Source organism: Ambystoma mexicanum, chromosome 1q, assembly GCF_040938575.1.
Source record: "Ambystoma mexicanum isolate Mex_15411 chromosome 1q, UKY_AmexF1_1, whole genome shotgun sequence".
Taxonomy (NCBI): domain Eukaryota; kingdom Metazoa; phylum Chordata; class Amphibia; order Caudata; family Ambystomatidae; genus Ambystoma; species Ambystoma mexicanum.
The window spans coordinates 1,230,401,469-1,230,429,190 of record NC_090922.1 but is presented as its reverse complement, the minus strand read 5'-3'; the positions used below and the strand labels follow the sequence as shown (position 1 = coordinate 1,230,429,190).

General features: G+C 49.5%; 1 protein-coding gene across 6 annotated transcripts in view; it reads left to right on the top strand.

Moving 5' to 3' along the window:
• Positions 1-27,722, top strand: part of EFCAB7 (EF-hand calcium binding domain 7) — a 1,178,320-nt gene that overhangs the window by 449,032 nt on the left and 701,566 nt on the right. For all 6 annotated transcript variants that reach the window (XM_069642000.1, XM_069641997.1, XM_069641998.1 and 3 more), the window contains one exon: positions 5,554-5,749. In XM_069642000.1, coding sequence (XP_069498101.1) covers positions 5,554-5,749 — 196 coding nt within the window. The remainder of the gene's footprint in view (positions 1-5,553; positions 5,750-27,722) is intronic.

Here is a 27,722-nt window from a genome sequence, read left to right as displayed (position 1 = left end):
ATAAGGAAATCCGGTAGTATTACAAAGTTCAAATAAAGTTTCTCTTCTGTGATAAGTCTCCCACTTGTGATTAACCAACAGTTAAAAAGATTCCGTAAGTCTGTCTCTTCACTGATAGTAGAGAGTTCCACACAACTACTTCTTGGCAACAAGCAGGTATAATTCCACAGTGTATAAATGTCAACAAAAAGACTTCTGTCGGGATGATTCTGCAATAGTTCACAATGCACTCTCATCAGCAATTCATTTTTGGCAAGCAAAAGGTGTACTTCCACAGTGCATCTATGTCATCGGAAATACTTCTGTCAGGATGATAATGCAATAGTCCACAGTGCACTTTTATCAGTACTGTTAGCTTATTTTTATCAGGATGATTCTACAACAGTACATAATGCACTATCATCAGCAATTTTGATTAGCCAAGATATTTCCACAACAATTCATCATGAGCTTTGATAGTCTTGACACTAATCCTTTTAGTAATACCAGAGTACTTTCAAGAGTTTTTCCTGGTCTACTCACCTTCCAGGCCTATACTACAAAAGACCTTTGCCCTGGTGTACTCACCTGCCAGGGCAATTTAGAAGTACTACTACAAGTTCTTCTGTGGCACATTTCTGTGTTGTACAATTTATGTCTTTGACTTTCCACAACCTCATTGTTGACTACTTCTTCTGGGAAAACGGGAGACACATTGGTGCTGTTTTGCCACATGCAATGCAGGTTATGCTCCTCTCCCAGGTGTACACCTATCGGAGGGGAAACCTTCCTGCCACTGTTGTTCTCCCACTATGCTTTTAACCACGTACTGATTCTGGGTTTCTATTACTCCTGCTCTTATTTGGCTTGGGCAATGCTTATTCAGGCCCATTCTTTCTATTGCCTCTGTTCCTCTTTTATCATAGGTTTCATTCACAGTTGTTTGCTTAACTTCCCCCTTTTTACTTTGGCAATAAAGGTTCTCTCCAACTAAATTCACTATCGCCCTCTTTTGGCTTTGGCAATGGTAGTTGGCTTCGGTGTTTAGAAATATTGCCCATGAGTGTTGTTCACAATTATTCTGACCTTTTTAAATTCACAATGGTTATGCCACTCCCTCCCCTTCGTATCAACATGACATTCAGCATAAATATCTCTTCGCTTTTAACCAGTTTTATTCGCACAGTGTTTACTTTACTGCCACATAGTTTCTTTCGCTTTCGTTTGGTATTTAAAATGCACGCGCTGGGCTAGCCGGAGGTCACAGAGCGCTCTGTGGTTACTGTATTCAGGTGAACTCACTGAGTATGGCTTGTGCATCCGCTCGCTCCACTGCCGTTGGGCTCTCTGCTTCTGCTTCAGGCGGACTTGAAAACTGCCTTGAACTTCCGCGCTTTTCAACTTTGGTCCGTTTCTTGCGCCCCAAGTGTTCAGGTGCTTGCCTGCCACCAGATTCTGTCCTTTCTTGGGGACAGCATTCCCACTTCACAAACTCTGCAAACATGATCCTCAGGGTGAAAGCTTTTACATAAAAGGCTTCCCGCTGCGTGAGCTCTGCAAACCGCGTCCCCGAAGGGAGGAACTGGCATCCGTACAGCAAAAGTCGGCAGTTCCGGCGTCTCTGCTTCCCTTCAGCTGCAATCTTGCTGTGGAGTCATGGCAAGCACTACCGCTGCTACTATCTATGACCTGCGCCTGAGGGGGCCTTTTATGCCTCTTGGTCTCCTTCAGGTGTGTAAGCCATTAACCTTAATGGTGTGCAACCTGCAGTTCAAAGCCTCTTCTTCATCTTAGTACTTTTGGCATCGTGGGACTTGAAGTCGCCAATGTTCAATTCACTACTTTTAAAGGAATAATTGTTACACTTTGTTTTTCTATCCTTAAGCCCCTTCTAAAAGGATTATATTAAGGTTTTAGTGCATGATTTTGCTCTTTAGGGAATGTATGACTCTTAGAATCTAATATGGTAATATTCACAGATTCATCTTTCATGTTCATTTGTTGAATATAAGAGCTTTTACCTCTACACTTATGCTTAACCTTGGGGCTATTGTTTCTACTTCCAATACAGGACTGATTGGAACAGTTTTTTTTATCACCATCAGAATAGTTAGGTTTGGGGAAGAAAAGCTTCTTCTGGCAACAGGTCATTATAGACTCTGGTATTATTGTATCTTACTCCTTAGAGGAAGAAATATACTACATCTCTCTCCAAACAGAATCCTCCTGTTACCTTGAGAACCTTCTCCTCCCCGGCGATCCTCCTGACTAACACCACCCCCTGCGTTGGGATCAGTTAGTATCTGCCTTCCCCTGGCCACCTGGTCGGAGACTTTAGGTAGGGTCTTTGTGAGGACTCTGCAGGATAAATCACATACCCTTCCCCTAAAGACTTGACCTGCGGGTCAAAGTTTCTTTCCCTTTTCTAACCCATCTGCATTCCCTGCATTCATATAAGGTTCAGATGTCTTCCAGTCCCATACTGGATCGTCATAGAATGTCTCTTCAGGAACCCATGAGTTTTGGGGAATATATGAGGAATAAAGGAGTCTATTTATATTCTTTTTTTTAGTGTTTCAAAATTTGGGAAGTCTGTTCCAATAATAATTTATTCTGGTAACCCTGGAATAACGGCAGCATTTATCTTGGTGTTATTTCCTTGAATTCCAATATTGACCGGGGTTCTATAATAAACTTCTTCATCCCCATACAAATACATTGCTAAAATTCGGTGGATTCCTTTATGATTTTTCAAAGCAATTAAATTAGGTTGTATGGCTGTTTGTTTACCAGAATCAATCAAAGCCGGGGGCATGGCCTGGCGTGCAATGTTGTAGCATGACCGCCTGAGTGCTCCTGTAATTTTCAAGGGATACGGCCTGCTAAATACTTTATGCCAACCAAGTTCTGACTTCTGCCACACAGCGGGTGTGTGCAAACCCCTCCTGAACCTTGGGTCCGCCTTGTAGCTGGAGACGTGCAGTGGATGACCTGGGCTGCCATGTCAGTGTGGCGGGGCCTCCTGCACCGGCCGTATTTCCTCCAATCTGCCTGAGGCCTGGGGAGCCGGGCTGCTGATGCGGGTTGGGGGCTCCAAGTCAGGCGGATGTAAGGAGCAGCCTCTGGGTCTCATCTAATGAAGCAGAGCTGACGGTACGTGTTCCAGCTGCAGCTTACTCCAGTGCTTCCGACCCATCAGAGGCAGCAGCTTCCCCTTGTGAGGACTGTCTGCACCGACGGGGCTCATCAACTGGCCGCAGCCCTGGACACAGTGAGTGCGGTGTGCGTCCTTGCCTCCCCGTGGTGGCCACCTGCATGGGACAGCTGTATTGGGCCCAGAGGGTGCTCTAGGCTCCTGTGGGCCCACACATCTGTGGTGCCTGCATTGTTTGCTTGCCCCCGCGGTGGCGGGATGCTCCCTGCCTCGCCCTGCTTCTTGACTGATCCTGCCTGGGGCTATGTGCCCTTACTGCTGTTGGCATGTGTGTGAGTCTGCAGGGCTGATGGAGAGCGTCTCCCCCATCCATTACCTGGGCCTGTGGCTGCTGGTGGGGTGCGGAGGCCCCACTCTTGGTGCTGATGTTTGCAGTTGCTGGGGGTGGGGGGGCATACGGTTGGACACACCATGCCAGAGACCAGAGAAGCCAACAGGCTCAGCACAGCCGGTGAGTCGGAGGAAGCTGATAACAAACCAAGCTGTGTTGAGCACAAAGTTGCAAGTAGCAACAATGTGAAATCGTAAGAGAAAGTGTGTGTGTGGGTGTTGGTGTGTGGGGTGTGTGTGTGGGGTGTGGGTACACACTTTAAAGAAAGCCCACTTCCGGTCACGTGGGTGCTCATTCGAAAGACTCTGACCAGGACCTGCTTTCGAAACTGCAAGAACTGGAAGGCCTTAGGAAAGGGTGGCATAAGGCATCAGAGTGTTCCTACAAGGGTCACGTCAAATCCATTGTACAATCGAAAGTCTCTGACTTGTTGCCAGAGGAAAGCTAGGGGAAGGGAACCCAAGCGTTCTGATAAGATGGTAAACTGTGGAATAAAGCAAGTGTGAAACCGACAGAGAGATACCAAAAGAAAGCAAAGAGAATGAAAACTATGCTTACTGATGACAATGAGCAACACATGAACTGTGAAAGAAATAGATGATCTGTATTAAAGAAAGGCCATAGTGAACCCGACGGAGGGAGGCCCAAGTTGTAAGGAGGATACGAGCCGGCTGGAGGGAGATCCTGGGGCGAAGGTGAAAGATCAGAGTGAACTTTTTTTATTTGTTGTCGTTTTGAATCAGCAGACTTTCTAAAGGCAAGAGACTAAGGGCGTTTTCTAATGGGAGTGCGCCATTATAAAACGCTTCTGTGAATCCGGCCCTTAGCCTCTGAAAGTCTTTGAAATTGTTGAACTTAAACTGTGAACTGTTATCATGTGTGTCCGCCTTTACTGTTGCCACCATGAGTTCCTTACGCAAAGCTGATTGTGTTTCTCACTGGGAAGAGATCTGCTTCCTTGAAAGTTAAGGTGAACTTCAGTTAGACGAGGAAAGACCAGGGACGAGGATTGTCCCCCTGACATGACAAAAATCCCCTCCACAGGGAAGAAAGTAAGAGAACCTTATTTGCGACATCGGTTTTGAACACTCGGACTTGCTGAACTTGCAGATTATAGCATCATGGGGCTAATTGGGAAAGGGCTGAAGGAAAACAGCCCACAACATATTCTTTTCTCTTGTAGCGGTTTTTGGAGCATTTGAATGTGAGGGCCAGAGGCAGGGAAGCCCCTCGTACAGGCATTTTTCCAACCCCTTTTATTATTTGAATAAAAGCAGTTGTGGAACCATTAACCTTGTCTCCGTCTCCTTACTCCGGCCCCTCACAAGACATTGTGATTGAGCAGGTGGGAGTACAATTTCTTCGTTGATGAACATATGTGAGTAGCATAGTCGCTTTGGAGCATTGGTGTAGACGACTATGGTTCGTGTGAAGACAGTACTGTGGTCCTCATTTATCAACAAATTTAATAGTGAGCCCGAAGTGAACCACCAAAAAAATCTTTAAAAGTGTTACAATTATGTCTGCAATAGATCAAACAAGAACATAAGACCTGTTGCTGCACCGGCAAGCGGCAGCACAGCTTGTGCCAGAATATTGGACTCTCTCTAGAGCTTCCATGCTTCTACCCTGTTCAGTTATTCATCCCATCTCTTCTGCTACCTCCCACACCATACCTATAACCCACAGGATTTCACGCCCCTGAGCACAGTACTCCTAACTCGGAAAAGCTCTTTATAAATGCCATACATACATAAGTTAAGACCTAGCAGTAGCAGTGTGTTTTTCTGTACACAAGAGTTTGTTCTCTCCACGTACCGTGTTAATGGGGTCTACCTTTTGTAGTGTACTGTAGTGCATATGAGGTAGTCATTACACATTTTTTAAATAAACATACATTGTTTTATAATAAACCTTGTCTGTGTTTATATAGGTATTAGATGTACAACTCTCACATGTAATACAGTATAGGTTCTACAACTGAACTGTATAATGACCTCACTGTATGATTATATTTCCATCTCTATAGTTCTGTAAGACGTTTATCAGCACCAGTGAAAATTGTCTCAAGAGTGCAAAAGAAAAAATGGCATCAAACAACAAATGGAAGCAACAGCAACTAGGAAGTCACAAGGAAAGGTCGCCTGAGCGTATTGCCTCACCAGCTCCAAAACAATCACCGAGAACACCAACAAAGAGTGGTATTGATTTCACACCCAAAAAAGGTACATAACATTCTTCCATTCAGAGGACTCACAATGGGCCTCATTACGACCCAGGCGGTAAGTTACCGCCTGGGTCGTACCTTTACCACCATGGCGTAAACTATGTTTACGCCATGGTGGTTGGCGGACTTACCACCCCATTCCGAGGTTGGCGGGGCGGTAAGTCCCCAATCCCCATTTACCCTTCCCCATTCCCATTTTTGCCCCATAGGGCATAATGGGAGTGGGGAAGGCGTTAATTACGCCACCGTAAATTACGGTGGCGTAATTAACAACAAGGTCCCTTAGCGCCATGGATTTTAACACCTGCTAAAAGCAGGTGTTAAATCCTCCATGGCGCTAAGGGACCTCGGAATCAGGCGGTAAGGGTCGGCGCTGTTTACGCCGCCGTAAACCCCTTACCGCCTATGTCGTAATGAGGCCCAATGTAAGTAATGTGGGTAATAGTCAAAACCCATGACGTAAGTACAGCTTTTACCTTGGATTATTAATAAAAAGGAGATGTAGGCGATAAACCACCATAGGGACTATGTGTCTTTCCGTAACAAAACAGCATGCTCCTCCCTGGAAATATTTGAAGCAAAAGGTGACAGAATTAACTATATGGTGTAAGATGGGTATATGCTTCTTTGATGACAAAAGTCAACCCTATCTTTCTGCGACATGATTCTAACATGGCCTTTCGGTTTTCTGTCTTGTGGGATGAAGGGGGTTTACCCTCCAAAAAAGTGTTTCTCTCTGGGAATGACCTAAGCAAAAAGGTGTTAGAAATTAAAAAATATAAAGGGGCAGGCATACCGTTCTAATAGGAATATTCGCCTCAGATTCTCTCTGCTTATCAAAGTCTCAGGGATATAGCTACCGTCCAGCCGCGTCTTTCTCAATATCAGTCCTATGGATATAGTGCCCAGCCACTTCTTTACCACAGTTCACCTTCACAGTGATCTAGCGTCCAGCTAGCTATTTATAATACAACCAGGAGAATTGTGCTTGTCCTATGTCTTCCTAATCAAGGGTTAAGATATCGTTCCCTTACAGTTATCAAGTGCTATCAGTAATATGTGCAACTCCCATACTCAAAGCCCAGCACAATGCAATTACCTCCCCTGAACTAGATAAGAACATTGACATTTTCTCCACAAAAAGTGCATGACAGTAAAAGAAATGTTAGCTCTTATCTTCCTACCCATCCACCCAGCTGACCTTTTGGAAAATGAGTGCTTGCTTCAACAATTTCTCAATCTTGGAAGAGGTTTTTGGGGTATTGACATGAAATTTAAAAGCATCCGCCCTGAACACCATCCCATGCCCTGCAGCATTCCTCAAACACTTAGCCACTCTCGCGCCAGAGCTCATGCATCTACCTAACATATTGTTGTAGGGAGGCAGGGTTCCCATCGAATTCAAGAAAGCTATGGTCAATCTGCTCCTCCAAAAACCCAGGTTGTTATAGAATGAACGATGCGAATCCAACGCCTGCTTCCACAACAATCAATCGGACTTAACACCCACTTGGGGGAAACCAGCTGCTTTCATCAACATCGGAAAGGAAATCCTAAAGAACTCTGACTGCAATCTCTTAGACCAGCCAACTACATGAATAACTTCGGGCTATGCCACCCTCATCCATGATCTACAATGGATGTCCCTGAATCTGACATTGCATGGCTTTCCTTATTCCTGAAAGATAGATATTCCAGGTAATGGTAAGACCCAACACATCTGAATCCCATGCTCTCCTCTATAGAGTGCCTCAAGGATCTGCCTTGTTTCTGTGGCGCTTCAACTTAAATGAGATCACTTACTACTTCAGGGATTGTTTGGTGCCCCCTTCCTCATTTGAGGATGACTTACAAATACTAATCCACCTTGAAAGAACATGGACAAATGTCATACCTTAGCAAACTACTGTATCTAAATCCAAGACTGGCTGAGCCGCAGATTCCTGTACCTGAACAGATACCAGAGACAAATTATTGTAGGCATCCTAAATCTCAGCACCAGTTTCCTTTCGTCTGACCAACATATTTGGGCACTCTACCTCCTCCTTCAGCAAAGCATTTGGAGATCGTCATTTTCAGCTCCAGTCTCTCCTTCAACTCACTGATTTTCCCAGTAACCAAGAAAGCTCATTTCCAGCATTTCTGGTTTCAAAGGATTTCAAATCCTTTGACACTGGACATGCTGGAACTTTCCTTGAATTCCAGCGGAAAGTCAGTCATGAAGGCCCAGGTCATCTCAAGGTTGTCTTATTGTAACAGTCTCTGCCTAGGCACGCCCAACTACGTGGGGGACACCTAAATCAAGGACAAAAGAGAGCAGCTTGAATGATAACTGGACTGAGAAGAAGAGATCCTATTCCTGGGGTCGTGAAGAGTCTCAATCGTCTATCTGTAGTGGACTGGGCCAACATGCATATTCACCCAACCTACCTTTTTTTTTTTTAAAACTTTATTTTATTGGGGCACACAAGCCAATCACATACATTTCACCATTCCGGCGTAATTACACGTCAATAATGATACACAATCAGGTATTCTCCAATTCTGATTCTTCCGCTGTAGCCTTGTCCGCAAGGTATTGCTTGTATCGGTCCCATATATGTCTGGGTCTGGCTATGGGTAGTACAGAGTCTATATACATTTCTTCAGTGTCATTAGTCCACAACATGTCTTTCTCCCAATCTGCCTTAGTTGGGGGGGGTACACTCTTCCATTTCAACAATATTGCCCTTTTGGCAATTAGTAAGCTCAAATTTAATAGTTTACGCCACAACGGGTTCATCTTCCCCACCACCCCCAGCAAACATAGCTTTGGTGTCCACTGGACAGGTAGATCAGCCATCTCATTAAGCGCAGCACAGACCTCCCTCCAGTACTCTCTCAATTTTATACATTCCCAAAGCATATGGTAGATATTTGCGCCCTCGGCATGGCATCTCGGGCACAATCCCGAGGTGGAGGGGTAGATTCGCTTAAGCTTTGCAGGTGTGTAATGTAGCCTATGCATTATTTTATAGTGTATAAGCTTATATCTGGAGTTGCACGAAATACTTTTGGTCAGCATACATATTTGCGTCCATTCGTGGTCCTCTATTTGTTGCCCCAAGTCTAGTTCCCAGTTGGTCCTGGACTGGTGGACCCCTTCCGGGCGTGTTTGGGTTATGATTTTATAGAGTGCAGCGGCTGTGACTTTTTGGGTCCCACTCGTGAACATATAGCCCAGCCCCATATTTATTTCTGGTTCTTCTGGGAAGGAGGGGTAAGCCCTTTGCATGGTGTCTTTAATTTGGTGGTACTGCCATTTGTGTCTATTCGTGTTCCCCACTACTTCATTTAGGTCATCCCATGTGGCAAATAGCCCATCCCGGAACAGTTGGCCGCACTGCGCAATCCCCCTGGAATTCCAGTGCATAGCCACCTCCCCATCGAGAGAGAATGGTGAACGCGGGTCCCCCCATATCGGCATACTTGGATGATACAGCTTGCCCTTGCCAAATATATCCGCTATCTTAGCCCATGCTGTGGTTGTCACCTTCGTGGGGTCTAAGGAATTATGGTGTTTCGGTGCTGGTTCCAGCATCTTATGTAGAGCCAGTATTGATTCTCTAGCTTGTTGGCCATGTGGGGGCGGCCCCGGGTCAATAAAGTTAGCGGCCCAGTATGCAGCATAGTAAGCCTGCGCCGAGAGGTAATATAGCTCCAAGTGCGGAGCCGCCAGCCCCCCCCGTTGGTATGTGTTAGTTAATGCATTCCAGTTAAGCCTGGGGTGCCCGCCCCAGACGAACAATGTGCAGGCACTCTTTAACTTGGAAAACAGTGTGTGCCCTGGCCAGACCGGGACTGTGTGGAACAGGTAAAAAAGTTTTGGCAGTATGATCATCTTAACAAGGGCTATTCTCCCCATTAGTGATATAGGAAGGGCGCTCCAGCGTTTCATTTTTGCACACAGGGAGTCAGACAATGCATTATAGTTTAGCGCTCGTGTGAGCTTAGCCGTCCTCGCTATGTATGCTCCCAGATAGAGTATATGTGTGGGGCTCCATATGAGGCCGCATAGGTCACTGGGTTTCGTTGTATTTTTCGTGAGTGGGAATACCTCCGATTTACTAGGGTTGAGTCTCAATCCGGAATACCCGCCAAACCTATTCACCTTCGCCAATACCTTGCCCAGCGTGCGGTCCGGGTTCCTTAGATATAGTAAGATATCATCGGCATATAAGGTGATGATCTGTCTCCTGCCTTCAAACCATATTCCGTATGCGCTATAGCGTGCCCTGAGAATGTCAGCCAGCGGTTCTATCACTAGGGCGAACAGTAATGGCGACAGGGGGCAACCCTGTCGAGTGCCTCCCAACAGTTCCAGGACTTCCGTTAAAGCGCCATTGATTCTGATCCTGGCATAGGGGTGAGCATATAAGACGTGAATCCACCTCATGATATTGGGGCCAAAGCCATAGTTGCGTATCACCCCCAAATAAAAAGGGCCAATAAACCGTATCGAACGCCTTTTGCATATCTAGTGAGACCCCTACCCCTTGGGTCTCTGGGGATATTGTTGCTAGAATCTTGTGGCATCGTCTGATGTTGGTCGCTGTGGATCTGCCCATAATAAACCCTGCCTGATCGTCGTGTACCATGTATGGCATTAACGATGATAATCTGGTTGCCAGCATTTTAGCGAAAATCTTCGCATTTGTGTTTATTAGTGACAACGGCCTGTACGAGCCACATTCCTCAGGTGGTTTCCCCTGCTTAAGCAATAGCGTGATCACTGCTTCCCTTGTTGTTTCAGGGAGTTCCCCTTTATTCAAGGCCTCCATCCACACAGTGTATAGCCTGGGCACAAGGAGATCGCTGAACTCTTTGTAGAATTCTGCTCCCAAACCGTCTGTGCCTGGGGCTTTCCCGTTGGGCAGCGCTTTTATCGCTTCGGCAATCTCTGCCTCTGTGATCGGGGTCTCGAGGGACTCCTTGGTGGCGTCAGCCAGAAGCGTTGTCGGAATTTGGGATAGGTAGGTGTCTATCTCCTCATCAGTACTGTCACATTGAGGGGAGTAGAGTTTCTTATAGAAGTCATAAAATACCTTCTTCACCTTAAGATCGTCAGTGGTCACTGTGCCATCCGGCAGATGTACGCACGGTATCGTTGTCATGCCTCTCTCACCCCTTACCATTCTCGCCAGCAGCCTCCCTGGTCTTTCACCCTCCCCATACCTTCGTGCAGCCACTGGTTTATCGAAATAGCGGATCTCCTGGTCCGCTGCTTCTTTGAATTCATCCAGTCTGGTTTTAATATCAGCACTTGTTTTCGCTGAGGGGGAGTGTGCATATTGAGTTTGCAAGGCAGCTATCTGTGTTTCTAGTCGTGACAGTCTGCCCCTAATGTCCCTCAGGACTCCGCATTCAACAGCTATAGAGCTGCCTCTGATGCAGACCTTGAACGCCTGCCACAGTATTGCTGGACTAGACACCGTTCCCTCATTGATCTCATAATATTCCTGTATTTTACTAGCCATTGCATTTCTATAGACGAGATCTTGGAGAGCCAGCGGCTTGAACCTCCATGGTGGTTTACATGCCCTGATTCCGGGAGCCTTTATTGTTAGCTGTATTGGGGAGTGATCTGAGTACGTCCTGGGGTAAATGTGTGTATCTGTAACCCAACCCAGCACCTCATTGTCAACCAGCCATAAGTCTATTCTTGAGTGCATGTTGTGTACTGAGGAGTAAAATGTGTATTCCCTTTTGGACGGATTTAGCGCTCTCCACGCATCTTTCAGGTTGAGGTCAGACATGTGAAGATGTATTTTCTGTGCCGCATTGGTGAGTGTCCTAGACCTTGTTGACGTGCGATCTAGGTTTACATCAAGGATGGTGTTGAAATCCCCCCCGCAAATTAAATGGGCCGTCGGGTAGTTTGCCAATTTCTCGAATATTCCAGCATAAAATTCTGGGTCATCTATGTTCGGCCCGTACACATTGAGGAGGACCATTTCGCTGTCACTAAGGGTTCCATGTAGTAATATGTATCTGCCTTCAGGGTCTATTTCGGAATGTATACAGTTGAATTGAAGTGATTTATGAATAAGGATCGCCACCCCCCTCGCCCTTCTCGAGTAGGTTGTAAAGTATTGATGAGGCCCCCAACTCGGGATTAGATGTCCAGTTAGTTGGGGCCCTAGATGTGTCTCCTGAAGGAAAACCATTTTGGGTCCTAGCCTGTTTATGTATGCTATTATCTTTCTCTTCTTCATGTGTATACCCAAACCGCGTACATTCCAGCTCAATATTTTCAAGCCGTCAGTGTCTGGTCTAGCCATTATCTAACCATTGATTATGACCGTTTCTTTGGATGTGTAGCCCAACTGTGTATTCAATAGTTGCAATGTCGAAGGCTTGTGCGCTTTTCAGTTTAACCTCAACTTTTTCATAACTAGTATCCCAAACCATCTGCCCATTCCCTCCCCCCTCCCTCATAGTTCCCCGAACTTTAACTATGCTTATTGATCCCACCCTCCCTCCTCCCAACATTTAACGTGCACCTGCTACAGGGGGGGCTGTAGCGACCACCATTGCCCGGACCTCTCATCGTCATTTCCAATATGACTGGTTCTCAGTTGTTACTCTCATACATGTCAGCACATGCGGGTGGAGCTAGCATATGTGATAGTTCAGTTTAGTCTTAATCTCCCCACATGCGGGCCCCCCGGTAGGGAGCCTTAGCTGTTTGCAGTCCCTTCTGAATCAGCACCATAGTAGCATTTAGTCTCCCGCGTGTTTCATGAGTCTTCCTCGTTTCCAGGCCTCCCGGCAGGGGCAGGGATGTGTGTCTCGACAAAGTTTGCCGCCTCCTCAGGGAACGTAAAGAAGTATGTCTTGTTTTGGTGCTGTATTTTAAGCCTTGCCGGATAGAGCATGGCGTATTTTACTTGTCGTTCGCGTAGTAGCTTCTTTACACCCGTGAACAGTTTCCTTTCCTGCTGTACCACCATAGTGAAGTCTGGGAAGATGCGGATTATGTTGGCCTCCCATCTTAATTCCTGTTTCCCCCTGGCAGTTCTCAATATCAGATCTCTGTCTCTGTAGTTGAGCAGGCGTGCGACAATAGGCCTGGGGTATGCCCCAGGTTTCGGTTTGGGTGCCAGTGATCTGTGTGCCCTCTCCACGATGAACATTGCCGACCAGCCAGGGTCCCCCAGTAGGTTACGGAGGAGGTCTTCCACCGCCTTCTCCATTGACCCCTTTAGAGCCTCCTCTGGAACCCCGATAATGCGGATATTGTTCCGCCGAGACCTGGCCTCCAAATCCTCACACTTAGATTTCACTGTTCCCAGTTCAATCGCCATTGTAGACACTGTGGTCTTCAACGCCTCAAGTGCGTCTTCTGCTCCGGAAATTCTCGTCTCCGCCTCTGTAATGCGTGCTGTTGTCTTGTCTAGCTTGGTTTTAATGGATGTAACCTCCGCTGTTATACCATCCAATTTGACATTGAGCGCGGCAAACCCCTGCTGCATAGCTTGGAAGACCGCTTGCGGATCCCTCATGGCCGCTTGCGCCGCCGGTTGTTCTCGTGGAGGCCCGTCTTCAGACATAAAGGGTTGTGCTCCTTTATCGATTGCTTTCGTGAATCTTTCAATGGATCCCTTCCCTTTCTTTTGACCAGGACGATTGGGCATTGTCTGTACGGAGTCTACTCCTCACCCCCTCCTCACGAGGGTCTGGGGACTGTCCTCAACCCGCTTATGTTTGAAGCTCGTGGTATTTCCTCCAGGCAGATTAATGCTAGCGCCGTGGCCTGAGAGCACGTTCCAGTTCCTGCTACCCCACCTATTAGTTGCCTTGTCCTCGGGTACTGGGTCTATGTGTCCGCTGTGATCGCTGTGGCCACGCTAGCCCCCAACAGGGAGCACCCCCATCAGCTCCACAACTCCTCTGGCCCCAAGTTCTTCCGTATCCTCTCAGCGTGTTGGGGTGTGATGTCTGTGATAGTGGTAAGCCATATCGGAGTAGTCGGCCCTTATCCTGCACGTGAGGCTGCTGGCTGTTGCAGTACTCCCCCACCGCCAGTGACTTCCAGAGCGCCGCAGGCCCGCCGCCCTCAATGACCACCGCCTCCGAGGGCCACTGTCCACCCGCTCCCTCCAAATGCGCCTTCGTGTCTGTGCCCAGTTGTCGAGCGACTACACTCGAGCCAGCCGTGGGATGTCCCTTTGGGGGACGGGGGGGCCTTTCGTCGCCGAGTGTCCACGTTTATTGAAGGGATGTGGTATGGAGGGACGCGCCAAGGCGCCCACATGCGTGGGTGGGAAGGGAGAGCTCCCCGCTGGCCTTACAAACGGGTTCCTCGGAGTCCCCAGATGAGCGTTAGTGCGGGGAGGCCCAATCCCTCGATGCAGACCTCCCACGCGCCCCGGGAGCAGCAGTCCAGCCTGGCACCCGCACCCTCCTACCTTGCGGGCCGCGGCCCTGTCTTCGATCCTCCGGTTCGTCTCGTGCCCAGGCGGGGGTGGGAGGGGGTAGGCCAGCAGGCGCTCGACGGACTCCGGAGCGCCCGCGTCCCCCACCCGGCCCGCTGTGCCTCCTCCGCGTCCCCGGCAGCCCGTGCTGCCGTCGCCGGGCTCCTCCCCTCTTCCAGCAGCGCTCTGAGCCGTACGATCTTTCACACGGCGCGGTTCTGTCAATTGAGCGAGTTTCTTCACGGGACTTCGCTTGCAGTTGGATGAGGTGTTGCTTTATAAGTTATTCGCGTTTTTCATGCGAACCAAGTCGAATTATTCATCGTATTGGCTTCCAGGCCTTGGTCGTCGCAGGAGCTCACGCGAGTGCGACCATTCCGTCTCACGCGCAACAGCGCCCCCCACCCAACCTACCTTAATAACAAACTGAACCACTTCCCACTTTACTGAAGCCTGTGATCCTGTTGTATCTGTCTCTTCTGTAGTCACAGATTCATCTATGTCCGTAGAGGTGGCTTTTGATTAAACAAAGAGGACTCAAAACAATTAACTGATCCTCTCTCCTCCCCACTCTTAGACTTCAGCTTGACCATCACAGATTCAGGAAGGACCTGAAGTTGCTTACTTTTAAGGATGCTTTCCACTAAAACACTCTCTTGCATTACCTGGTGCCCCTTTACTCCTGGCTGCACTGAAGTCTGCCCATAAATACCAGGCTCAACCAAACCTCATGGAGGATGTGCCACTTGAACAATTGGCCCCACCGGATCAAGCCTAATGTTTCACCCCATCACTTGAAGTAACATCAACTCCACTTGATGACTAACTGTAGCTCTTGGACTGCAGCCTGTGAGCATGTGTATTTGGTGACCCCAGCCCCTTACCTCACCCTAGGTAATGCTTTGTTAGGTTTCCATGCTCCATTCCCTCAAGGTTCTTTGAAGCAGTTTCCTCAGCACTCCGTATTGTACAAAACACTGTAATAAATATGTCTTTTCCAAAGCAACGTGATCTGCAGCCTGAGACCACCCATAGGCAATGGTGGCTTGTGCACGGACTAACCTCGAGGCACTATTGCGCCCTAGCCCTTATGCAAGTTCAGAATTAGGTGGTTTTCCCTTTTTAGTTTTGCCTATTAGTTGGTGCTGAAAGTACTACCTTTAAGACGAAACTATTGTTATTAAAATAAGGGCTTTAACATAAGAGCTTCAAATAGGGGCTTTGGATGAGGGTCTCTAATGCTTTTCAATGCAGATGACATATGAGAATGGATATGTTTTTGGCTATGTGTCCCACCCATTTAACGGCCATCTCCAAGTCAAATCTATATGGTTTTCCTCCCATTCCCACCCATCTCCACCCAAAACCAAACCCCTTTTTGCACTCTTTACCTCTATTTGTATTGTGTGCTGAATTTGTCACTTTGAAAATGGTGGTCCCCATATGTTAATGTTTCTAAAGTTATTTTACTTGATGCTTGAAAAAATATTTACTGCAGCTTTTAAGTTGTTACATATGTTAATGTATATTGTACATTTTCTTGAAAAATGTCTCTGAAAATGTTCATTTGCTTATTTGTGGGTTTTGTTCTAGTCTGTTGTGTTGTAAGCAGTACCTGATTGGATCTGCCGTATTGTGATGTCAGCAGGATGTGATTGGGTGTACAGTATTTGTTTTTCTGCCCAAGGCAGCAATTTGGTTCACCGAACCCTGGTTATCAACCCAGAAGTCTATGGCCGCTGTGTTCATGTGTGGGTCCGGTTCCTTTCTCTGCTGGGTCTGTTCTCTTGAGCCTCCGGCGTTGCAGCATAGCCAGGCTCGTGTGGGTTGCAGCTACGTGCTGAGCATGCTACCACTGCCTGCTCCCGGCGATGGGACCTTCCAGAGCTAGGGGTGTCTGTGGAGCAATGGCTTTGCCCCGCTGGCCAGTGCCTGCCCCATTTATTGAAGGCTACAGTTACTCGACAAGGGCAGGGGCAGGGCAGTGTTTCCTTGCGGGGGCGGCGAGTTAAAGATATGTTCGCTGCACTCTTGGGTTGCCAACCGTCACTAGTTCCCAGTTTTCTGCTTCACATTGCGCATCATACCGCTAACTCTGGATGCCTGGAACAGGCCGCTCTGCCTTAATGATGTGGACGAGAAGGGCAAGGAGCTCACCCACATGCAGGTAATTAGCTTGCTGCTTTACATCTCCCAATAGGAAGCCATCTGTCCCCACCATTCTCGTGAATAATCTCGCTCAACTCATAAAGTCGCCCCCAGCCCCTCCCAACCTTGCAAAGATAATTTTTCAATGCAGTAACTGTGTGTGAGTGTGGGGGGTGGGGGTATTTCTGCATTATAATATAAAATGTAGGAAACGCAAAACAGTTTTCCAAGTCGAATCAGCTACTCCATGCCTCCAAAGAAATGGGGAAATAGAATTATGTATTAAAAGTTTGCAAATTAAGGTAAAGGCTGCCGCCGTCCCTGATAAGTAGACCATAAATCAGTAGGCCCCCAGAAGCGCTAGCTCTGTTACTTACGAATGAGATGATATTTATAACTCGCTTAATACCCAGAGGTTTCGAAGCGCGGACCCGGTGATCAAACCTGTGTTGCTCTGTATCGTCTTGCTTCCAAGTCGAGCACGTTGTCCCTGAGCTATCCTCCCGGTTCTTAACATAATGTGGAATGGAGCAAAACAGGCTAGGGCTTTGGATGGATGGGAGGCCCGGCATTCTCCAACAACTATACTTGAAACGGAGCACTGTTGGGGCTCCCTCGGTCCATGTAGCAACTTGGCACAATTTAAGTCCCAACTTGTGTGTGGTCCAGAGATGTGGAAAACACACATTGGCAATACCAACAGTTTGAGCCTTTGTGTAGGCCTAGGAAAGTCACTTGCTAGGCACTGCCATAGTGGTATTACCTCTTCGTTGATGATAGCAGGTGAAAATGGTGCAAGAACCTTGGAATTTAATAGCTGTGCTTGGCATATGCTAAATACTTAATCTAATCCTAAATTTAAAGATGGGAGCAAGCTACAACCATCAAATAATAACAAAGTCCTAGTGGTGTCTTGTCAAAATAAAGGACCAATATTAATAAACCTATTGCCAATCCTTACCTCTAAATACAAATTGTGTGGGAAACAATGTTATGCAAAGTAAAAGTGTTAAAGAAATGTCAGGATTTTCAAGCTGCGTTTTCAGCATGGCATGAGGCGGCACACTAAAGCTTAGCACAGTGATTGGTTTCTCTAGCTCAAGGGTGCAGTTCAAGACTCCAACATCTTTGCCGTTCAAAGTCTCTTCTTTCAGAGGACCTGATGTAACAAAAAAATTAAGTTCCTTTCCTTCCAGGATTCTCTTGTGCACATTGTACTTTTCTCGGGTGCTTTGCTGTTCATCTTGGACCCCCCCTCCACCGGGCTCGGACCCACTTTAACTTAAAGTTCTTATTTTCACATATACACAATTTTCTTAGGTTTTCCACGTATCCAATTTCTTGGGTGATTCACGGTTCACCCCGGATCCCCCACTGCCGGACTCAGATCCGTTCTAACACAAAATCTTCAATCAGTCTACCTCTGCCAGGCTCGGACCAATTTATCTTTAACACAAAGCTTTCAATTGATCTCCCTCCGTTGGGTTCAGACCAACTTTATCTACTTTACCATCAAATGTATTTACTGTATCCACATCAGACTTTCGATTGTGCACAGGATTTGGCCTGACCCGTTGCAGAACCACTTCGATTCACAATCCTTTGCGACTCTTTCACTTTTGTCAATCTCAGCTGGTCACCTTTGATTGAGCACACACGTTTTTCCGGACCACTCTGTCAAAGGTATTGTATATCTTAGTTTCAAAGTTCAATCATTCATCTGCAGTTCAACTTTACTTGCGTCGGTTATCACACGCGTTTCATACTATGTTCATTCCAGCACTCGCCATACAATGTTGCCGTTTGCAACCTCTGCTTCAACACAGACTGGTCTTGTATCTGTCTCCCCAACTCACCGGCTGTGCCGATTTCACTGATGCTGCTTTGTTGTCGGATCCAAGGACAGTACCAAGGCAGCCTGCGATTCTCCCCACCTTGAATATCCCAGCGGGAGAGCCCCGGGTACCTCTGACACACAATGCAGGATTCCTCAGCCTGGTTTCCTGGTCTTATGCTTTCTATTCTTGAGGCTTCATGAAAGTAACAGTTCCTTGTCGAAAAGGTCAAGGGAACTTCCATCCTTGTGATCTTCTTCGGTTTTGCTGTCTTTCTCCTCGTGTTAAACTGCCATTTTGAAACTGCTGTTTCCTTGTGTGCTTTGCCTCGCTCAGAGTGTGCTCTTGTGCTCTGTCTTTGATCTGTGTTGGGAAGTGTAATGGAAGTCAGGTGTGCGTGGTGGTCTGTAATTATCTGACACTGCCTGACCATTGTATTGGGACATGTCGGGTGTACTGCTAGAGTCTGTTTTCTCTCATAGTGGGCTGTCCGTGAGAAAGTGTTTGTGTTGTGAAAGGTGGGGGGGGGGTTGAGTTCAGTATTCTACCTGGTAGGATGGTGTAAAGGTGTTACTGGGAAGGGGGTACCGTGTCTCACCATCCGGTGTCCCACTCCCCGAAGACCCCTCGCCCAGGTGATCCTTCTACACTGGTCCACCCCTCAATTGATCCTTTGGAAAGGGATTCAAGCCTGATTACAAAGATTCCTGTTCATACATTTTCTGTTTGAATATAACAGTTATTTTATGGAGTTTAAACATCCATCTATTCCCTGTATGTTTTTATTGTATGTAGGAGTGTGAGGGACCGATTTTCCTTTAGCCTTAGTTTGACAGGTAGAGAAATCCTTGATAGGTTAGGTAAACATGCGCATTTGTATCGCCCTTATTCTCCAGCATGGGGTCTGGCATGGATTCACATGCTCATGAATATTCCCCGTCGTCAGGCTGGGAATCCTCGGTAAAGAACAAATCAGTATCAGTTTCGTTTCAGATCTGTCTTTCTCAGTAGTAACCAATTACTGGTCTCTGGGTCATACTGCCCCCAGCCAATGACTGCCCTCTCCCTAAGTCCCGCCTCTGGCAGCCATCTTCAGATTTTTACCGCACGCTCAAGTGTTGGGAGTCCTCGTGTTTAGCTCTCAAGCTTTTGCTGCATTTTTGCGCTTTTTCAAAGAGAATTTCTCATTTTTCGGTCAAATAGAGTCTCAAGCTCCACCGTCTCTACATCCAATTAACGGGTATCCATGTCAGATTTTTTTCTACACCCCTCAAGGGTGAAGATTTCGTCAAGTTAGGCTTCTTGGGGATTCCAGAAGTTTCTGCGGCCAACCCGAACATGGCCCAGGAGAAAGGAAGCTCGACGCCCGGAAAGCTGTTCAGAGTTTGATCTGGATGCCAGCTACAGAATGTGTTCAAGGAGGACGAGCACTTGAAATGTCTCTACTGCCTTCATGAGGACAAAACGCACGTGGAGAAGGACTGTGCGTTTTGCAGGAACATGTCGGAACGGACCATCAAGGACCGACACCTTCGTCTCTCCGACTGGCTGGAAGGAAGGAGTCCGTCGGGTGAGAAGAAGAAGAAGAAGAAGTCCGAGCGGTCTTCTAAGTCCTGTGAGGGTGCCCCGGCGACGGGGGCCCAACAGAAGGCAAAGCACTGCGAGTCTGCAGGCACCTGGAGCGCCGAACGGTCGGGCTCTTCGGCTGCCAGGCAAGGCGCGCCTTCCCCGGCACCATCAACCACGAGCCATCGCTCTGGTTCGGGGAAGAGGAAATCCGAGAACCCGGGTAAGCTTCTGGAGAGGCCCCGGTCGATCTCAAAGGATTCGGCCTAGGGGGAGGGAGGCAGTGACCTTCCCCGCAAGGTGAAGGCCTCAAGCACGCCTAAGGCGGTGAAGGCCTTGATTCACCGGGCAAGGCCTCTATCCAGGAAGTCACGGCAGCCCTGGCGCAGCCTGTGGAGGCTACATCAGTGGAGGCGACCTTGGGGCCCAGAGTCTCTCTGCCTCTGCGGAGGGAAGCCTCTTTCAGACCCATCGAAAAGACCCCCGTGTACACCCTGGTGGAAGAAGGGGGGGTGGACATTGTGGACACTGACACAGCATCCGAGGAGGAGCTGGTAAAAGTCTTAGAGGGCCTCGACCAGGGCGTCGAAGAGGCCCGTCCCCACGGGAGGGATCCCGATGAGGATCCGGAACCAGGCTCGACGGAGGAGCCAGAGCCGGGCCCAGCGGGAAGCCCCCCGAACAAGACGGATCCATCCAGCCCCGCCTTCTCAGCCCTCGCGGCCTGCTCAGCCTTTACCCCCGTTCCCCGTCCCCCGTCCCTGGGGATGGCACGGGAACGGACACGGCCACGACGGCGGTGAACGACGGGACGGAGCTCCCATCGCCAGCCCGGGCCTCCCCGTCCGACGAGATTGGATCTTTCCAGGCAATGATCGCCAGGGCATCCAAACTTTTTCAGCTCTGCCCCGAAGAGAAGAAGGAAGGTTTCCTTTACCAACGGCGCGAGGCCAAGAGGAAGGCAGTCCTCGCCGTGCCTCTGCTGGATGACATCTGGACGAGGGTCTCGCCCTTCTCAAGAACTTGTCTACGACGCCTGCCAAGAGGGATCGGTATGAGAAGAAGTAACGGGTCCTGACTCGGCCCCTTTGTGCCTTAGGGCACAACCGACCCCTTACTCGGTCGTCTCAGCGGCGGCCAAGAAGAAAGCGGGGGGGGGGGCATCGACCTCAACGTCCACTTCCCCGCCTGACGGCGAAGGAAAGAAGCTGGACGCAATGGGACAACGAGTTATCTCGTCGGCAGCAACAACGGTTAAGACGGCCAACGCCCTCGCGATCGTGGCCCATTACAAGAGGGAGTTATGGTACAAGATTGCCCCCCTGTTGGACTTCCTACCGGATGATAAGAGGTACGAGGCCCTGGAGATCTTGCAAGAAGGCGAAGTGGCGTCGGACCACGCCATTACGGTGGCAACGGACATTGCCGACACCGCTTTCCGCCAGCTAGGCAACAGCGTTTGCCTTAGACGACGTGGGTGGCTCAAGGTGACGGATTTCCGCCAGGATGTACAAGCCAGGCTGTTGGACATGCCGTTCGACGGGAACAACCTGTTTGGGAAAGCGGTGGATGAGTCCCTCCAAGCCATCAAGGCGGACACGGAGACAGCTAGGGCCCTAGGCATTCTCCGGCAACGTAGGCCTTCCTTTTGGAGCACCAGAGGCAAGCAGGTTGCCTCCAAGGGATTCGGCTGTGGCTCCTCTACGTACCGCCAAGCGGTCCGCTCCTCGTCACAGGAAGCCTATAGAGGACGAGGCAAGTCGGGTGGGCCCGCCGTCGTCGCCAGGGAAGCCAAGGTGGCAAGGCGTCCTTCAGGCAAGATTGAACCGACAGCATTGTCGGGCCCCCACCGAAGCACCCCGGTGGGAGGCCAGCTGGCGAAGTTCGTCAGCGTGTGGGAGTCCATCTCCACTGACCGTTGGGTACTGGACGCCCTGGCCCAGGGGCACGCCCTCGAATTTCTAAAAAAGTGCCCCCGCATTCCACCCGTGGCCAGGAAGGAAAATCACGTCCCTCAACTGCTATTGGAGGGAAGGGCGTTGCTCAAAAAAGGTGCCATCGAGCTCATCCCGAAGAGGCTCTGGGGCTCCGGAGTATACTCAAGGTACTTCCTCGTGAAAAAGAAGACAGGAGGAAGGTGCCCCATCATGGACCTGCGACGTACATCAAGGCACAGAAGTTCTGGATGGTCACCCTTCAGCACTTGCTGGGACAGCTGGAGGAGGGCGATTTCCTGTCATCGTTGGATTTGGAGGATGCGTACTTCCACATCCCCATTCTGAAAGGACACCGAAAGTTCCTCAGGTTCGTGGTCCAAGGACTGCACTACCAGTTCAAGGCCCTCCCGTTCGGATTGAAGTCGGCACCCATGGTGTTCACCAAGTTCTTCGCACCAGTGCCGGCGCGGCTGCGCATGCAGGGGATCCACGTCTACCTCTACCTGGACGACTGGCTCATCTGAGCAAGGACAAGGGAGCTTGCCGTAGCCCACTCAGCAAAGACCGTCCAGCTGCTCACGGACCTGGGATTCTCCATCAACTTTCCCAAATCCCACCTGGTCCCGTTGCAAGTCGCACTGTTTCTGGGAGCCAAGCTCGACACAGAGGCGCGTCTGGCCTCGCCGTCGGAGGAAAAGAAGAAGGCCATCCTGGGCAAGGTGCAGCGTCTGCTGGCCACGGACGTGGCCAGGGTGAGGTCCATGAAGTCCCTCCTCGGGATGATGTCCTCCTGCATATATCTCGTGCGCCTGTGCAGGCTTCGGATGCACACTATGCAAGAGTTCCTCGACTCCCGCAGGATCCAAGCGACCGGCAGCTTCGAGGACAGGATGCCGCTCAACGAGACCTTCCGATGAGCGATCTGGTGGTGGGGCACTAGTGCTCATCTGACGGCGGGCACAGACTTTCAGACCCCATCCCACCAGATAACGGTGACGACGGATGCCTCCCTGGAATGGTGGGAAGCGCACACCGGGGAACTTCAAGCGAGAGGCCTTTGGCTCCCGGAGGAGAAGACGCTCCACATCAACATCCTGGAGCTCCGTGCAGTGTTCTGGGCCCTCAGGTCCTTTCTCCCGTCCCTCAAGGGCAAGGTAGTGAGAATCTTCACAGACAACACCACCACGATGTCCTACATCCGGAAGCAGGGAGGAACCAGATCCCCAGCCCTCTCCAAAGAAGCCCAGGATCTATGGCATTGGGCCATCGCCCAAGGGATGTTTCTAGTGCCCTTTCATCTGGTAGGGATAAAGAACACCATCGCCGACTCACTCAGCAGGGAGCTGCGCTTGTGCCACAAGTGGGAACTATGTCAGGATCAAGTGGATCGACTCTTCCGACGATGGGGAAAACCGAAGATCGACCTGTTCGCGACGTCAACAAACTCCAAGTGCCAGAGGTCCGCCAGCAGGTTTCCCCAGCCGAGGAGCATGGGCGATGCTTTCTCGTTCCCCTGGGACGGCCTGTTCCTATATGCTTTCCCTCCGTTGCCTTTGCTGCTCCGACTCGTCAACCAGCTCAAGAGGCCCCGGTGCAGGATGATCCTCGTCACACCGGCGTGGCCGAGGCAGATCTGGTTCCCTGACCTTCTGGACTTGTCAGCGTCCCCACCAGTCCAGCTGCCGACGGACGCGGATCTTCTCTCCAGAGTAGGAGGCGCCATACTTCATCACGACCCGGAGTCGCTGAACTTGCAGGCCTGGCTCCTGCAGCACTAGAGTTTGGAGGGTACGATATCCCGGCTGACTGCAGAGAGGTCCTTGCAAAAGCCAGGGCGTCCTCAACTCTCAAGTGCTACGGACATAAGTGGAAGAGGTTCTCTGTCTGGTGCTGTGCACAGAAGATTAACCATCTACGGATTACGGCCCCTCAAGTGCTGCCGTACCTACTGTCGCTGGCCAAGGCTGGACTGGCTCACGCCTCCATCACGATACATCTGGCTGCGATCTTCCGATACACCAGAACCACAGGACGGGCGTCCTTGTGGTCCCATCGCCTAGTGAAGGAATTTATGAAGGGACTGTTCCGATCGTTCCCGCCAGTGAAGGCCCCTGCCCCGGCGTGGGAACTCAAAGTGGTGCTGACCAGGCTCATGGGGGCACCATTCGAGCCGCTGCATTCGGCACCATTGAATTTCCTGTCGTGGAAGACTGCGTTTCTTGTGGCCATCACCTCCACACGGCGATTGGGAGAGATCCAGGCCCTATCCTGCAAGCCTCCATTCTTGACTTTTCACGACACGAGGGTGGTGCTACGGGCGCACCCCTCTTTTATGCCCAAGGTGCCGTCGGACTTCCACCTCAATGAGCCCTTGGTGTTACCTGTTTTCTTCCCGTCGCCTTCGCCTCCGGCTGAGAGGACTTTACACTCGCTGGATGTGGCTAGAGCGCTGAAGTTCCTTGTGGACCGCACATAGAGTTTTCGGAAGACATCATAGCTTTTTCGAACTTTGGACCTGTGAACCACAGGAAGGCTCTCTCGAAGGCTTCCATTTCCAGATGGCTCTCCGGCTGCATCACGCACTGTCATCGGTTGGCAAACCGACCGTTGCCTGGCCGTCCGAGAGCCCATTCGACCAGAACTATCGCTGCTACTATGGCGTTCTTGTCTGGTGTGCCCGTGCTGGACATCTGCAGGGCTGCTACGTGGAGGTCGACGCACACCTTCACGAGATTCTACTGCGTCGACCGGGATTCCAGGGAGGAATCCAGGGTCGGCCAAGCGGTTCTGCGCAAGCTGTTCGCCTAAGGTGAGCCTGGTGAGGAGGTAAGAACTGCTTAATGTTGAGTTTTGATGTAATGCTTAATGTTGAGCCTTTTTTCCACCTCCCGTTGGTTGTGCATGTGTGTACTGCTATGTATTCTTATATTCATGAGCATGTAAATCCATGCCAGACCCCATGCTGGAAAAGGAACAAGTTACTTACCTGTAACTGTTGTTCTCCAGCATAGGTCTGGCATGGATTCACATGCAAACCCTCCCTCCTGCCCCTCTACGGCTCTTCACTTGGTCATACTGCCACTTTGCGTGCTACCAAATCTGAAGATGGCTGCCAGAGGCAGGGCTTAGGGAGAGGGCAGTCATTGGCTGGGGGCAGTATGACCCAGAGACCAGTGATTGGTTACTACTGAGAAATACAGATCAGAAATGAAACTGATACTGATTTTTTCTTTCCCCGAGGATTCCCGGCCTGACGGGGAATATTCATGAGCATGTGAATCCATGCCAGACCCATGCTGGAGAACAACAGTTACAGGTAAGTAACTTGTTCCTTATTTAATAAAATGGCTACTTGTTAGAACTCTATTTGTCCATCTTGCATTTCTGACCCTCGCAGTATGCTTTGTAGATATGGGCAAACTTAAAGGTTCCCATCTTTAGCAAATGCACCTTCACTTTCTTGCCTTTGGTTTTAATAACTGGCTTTCTTTCCTTCTCCGGTTTACTTTGTTCACTAATCATGCTGTGCTCGCCTATACACCCCGGTGTTCCCTTTGTCCCAGTGTGGACTCACCAGCGCTTCATGGTGCTCCTTGTTTTTCTTGCAGCTTGCCGACAACAGCCGTTGTGCAATTTCTTCCCTGCGCAGCTCAGCTTTCTGCATCTCCAGCTGGACTTCTCTGGTTCGCTGTACTCTCCGATAAGTGCCTTGCTGCTTCTTTCCACCGGCGAATGCCTAGTAGCCCTGCACCGGCTTCTGGCGTTACTGCCATGTATAATCTTCCTCGCACAGCTTTCCTCTTCACAGCACTTGAGCCGGGCGACTCCACTGTTCTTCTTTCAACTTGTCGGTTGCATATAGCAGAGCAGCCCACTACCCATCAGCGGTGTCTGTTGGTTTCTGGCGGTTCCGTTTTAAACGTCCCTGACACCGGTGCATGTTCTGCACAACTAGAGCGTTGCCTGTGCATGCCATGTTTCCTGCTCTGCATTCCATCACTCCTCTTCTTTGTCGCAGTGTTAAGTGTTTTCTGGCAACAGTAGTCCATTTTAGTTGCACAACCACATAGGAGGAATATTTCGGAGAGGTTTTGAGGGAACGTTGGTGTTTGAAAGTTGGTCTGTAGATTGGCATGGGAGGATTCTGCACGCTTCTTTGAGGCATCAGGGGAAGAATCACAATAGGCCATTTCAGTGTTATGAATGCAAGATTCTTCCTGCAAGGGAAAAGCGGATACCATGTCTCATCTGTGGATACCACCACTCCCTCATGGGGGTTGTTTCCCCGGTGTGATCCTCGCTCATATAGCCGCCCCCAGGGTCTGAATCCGGTAGTGGTTACTCTCCCCTGGCCACATGACGGGAGGTCACCGCTGGAAAGGGGAGTAATGGTATCATTGGATTCATTACATACCTTTTCCCTAATGCTGCTGGTTCTCTCAGCACCTATTGGAAAACTGTAAAGGAAGTCCACATTACCCTGTGTTAGGGAGAATTCTCTGTTGAGGCTGAATTTCCTAACCTAGTGAGTCTCCCAGCAGCTTTGCTGGATTTTTGGGGTTTATTTTTTTCTCCTGCCAAGAGTGAGACTCTTTTACCCTCACTCTTGGACATGATTTGAGTGTGTTTTCTTTGGATCTAGAAGTATTTAATGGGCTATGGGGTCTTTTACTCCATAGGGTTTCACGTGTTTTTGCGATGTGTTACACAGCACCCTCAGTGCAGTAACACAGGGGTGTCATAGTGACCCCCCAGTATAGACTCCATACCCTGGGACTGACTAGTGTCTCCCAGGGCATGTAGTCACCATTGACTTTACTAGTCTTAAATTCTGAACAGAACCAGTACCAACCAGCATATTGTGGACGTACTGGCTGGGGCAATTCGATTGCCCCAGGGTCTGTTAGTCGAGGGGGCACGTCTCCGTCCCCCCTGATCGAGTTTTGGCTGGTGGCAGTGCATACTACTTTTTATATTCAACCGCGAATATTTTCCTATGGGATTTCCCATTGTTTTAGGCTACTATCTTTATTTAATTATTTACGGTAGCCTCGAACGTACCGCCGGTTTATTTAATTAATATTAATTCTCTGGTTGGTATTTTTTGCCAAAACTTGATTCTAAAATGGCGTTTGTGTTCTCTTCTGTGACTCCAACCCAAGTCCAGCCCTTTGTTCCAGTTTTTGGCGGGCTTCTCCACAGAAGCCCTCCAAAGTGGTGCCACTATGTCTGGGGTACTTAGGAGGGGTGGAAGGGAATTTAGGCACCCTGGACTGAGTTGCCTAGGCAACTCAAGTCGCACTCCGTCCTGATTGGCCCAAGTGGTGAGCCGGCCGGCTCACCACTTAGCATGTTTGAGTGACAGCTAAGCTGAGTGAATGGGGGTTTGTTGCATAAAAGCAGGGCTTTCGGGACTGGAACTTCAGAAGTCGCCACACGACCTAAGAATCCGACGAGGGAGAAGCTGAGCCGACCTGCCACAACACCACTACCGGTGGAGCCCTGCTGGACCGTCTCACCACTTTTTCTCAACGACAGAGGCGATCTCTCGCCGGAGAGTCTTCTTCCCTTAACTGGTGGGGATAACCAGTTTCACCGTCTTTTCGCTTTCCCGACGTATCTCGTGGCCGCCTTGCCCGTGCCAAGCACCCCGGCAACCAGGATACCATGTTTTACCACGACCGCGAGACAAAGGTACCACCTTTAACCGGAAAACTCTGCGGCTGGTTTCTGCCCTGGTAGTGCAACGACCTTCATCTTTCCTCCACGTCGAGATCTTCTCTTCCCCTGGACGACGACGCAACTTGCACCCACTACCAGGAACAACTGCCACCGCTGGAGAAACCTTCCCACTTAAGGTACCGTGTCCCGCCTGGCTTCCCTTGCTACCGACTGTAGGGGGTAGATTTAGCCCCTGGCTTTCAAACCTGGGTTAGCCTGGGACACCTTGGCTAAACATTTCTAAGCCTCTCTAAATGCATTTCTGAACCCTCTGCAAGACTTTCTAAGCCTAGTGTAACTGTGTGATC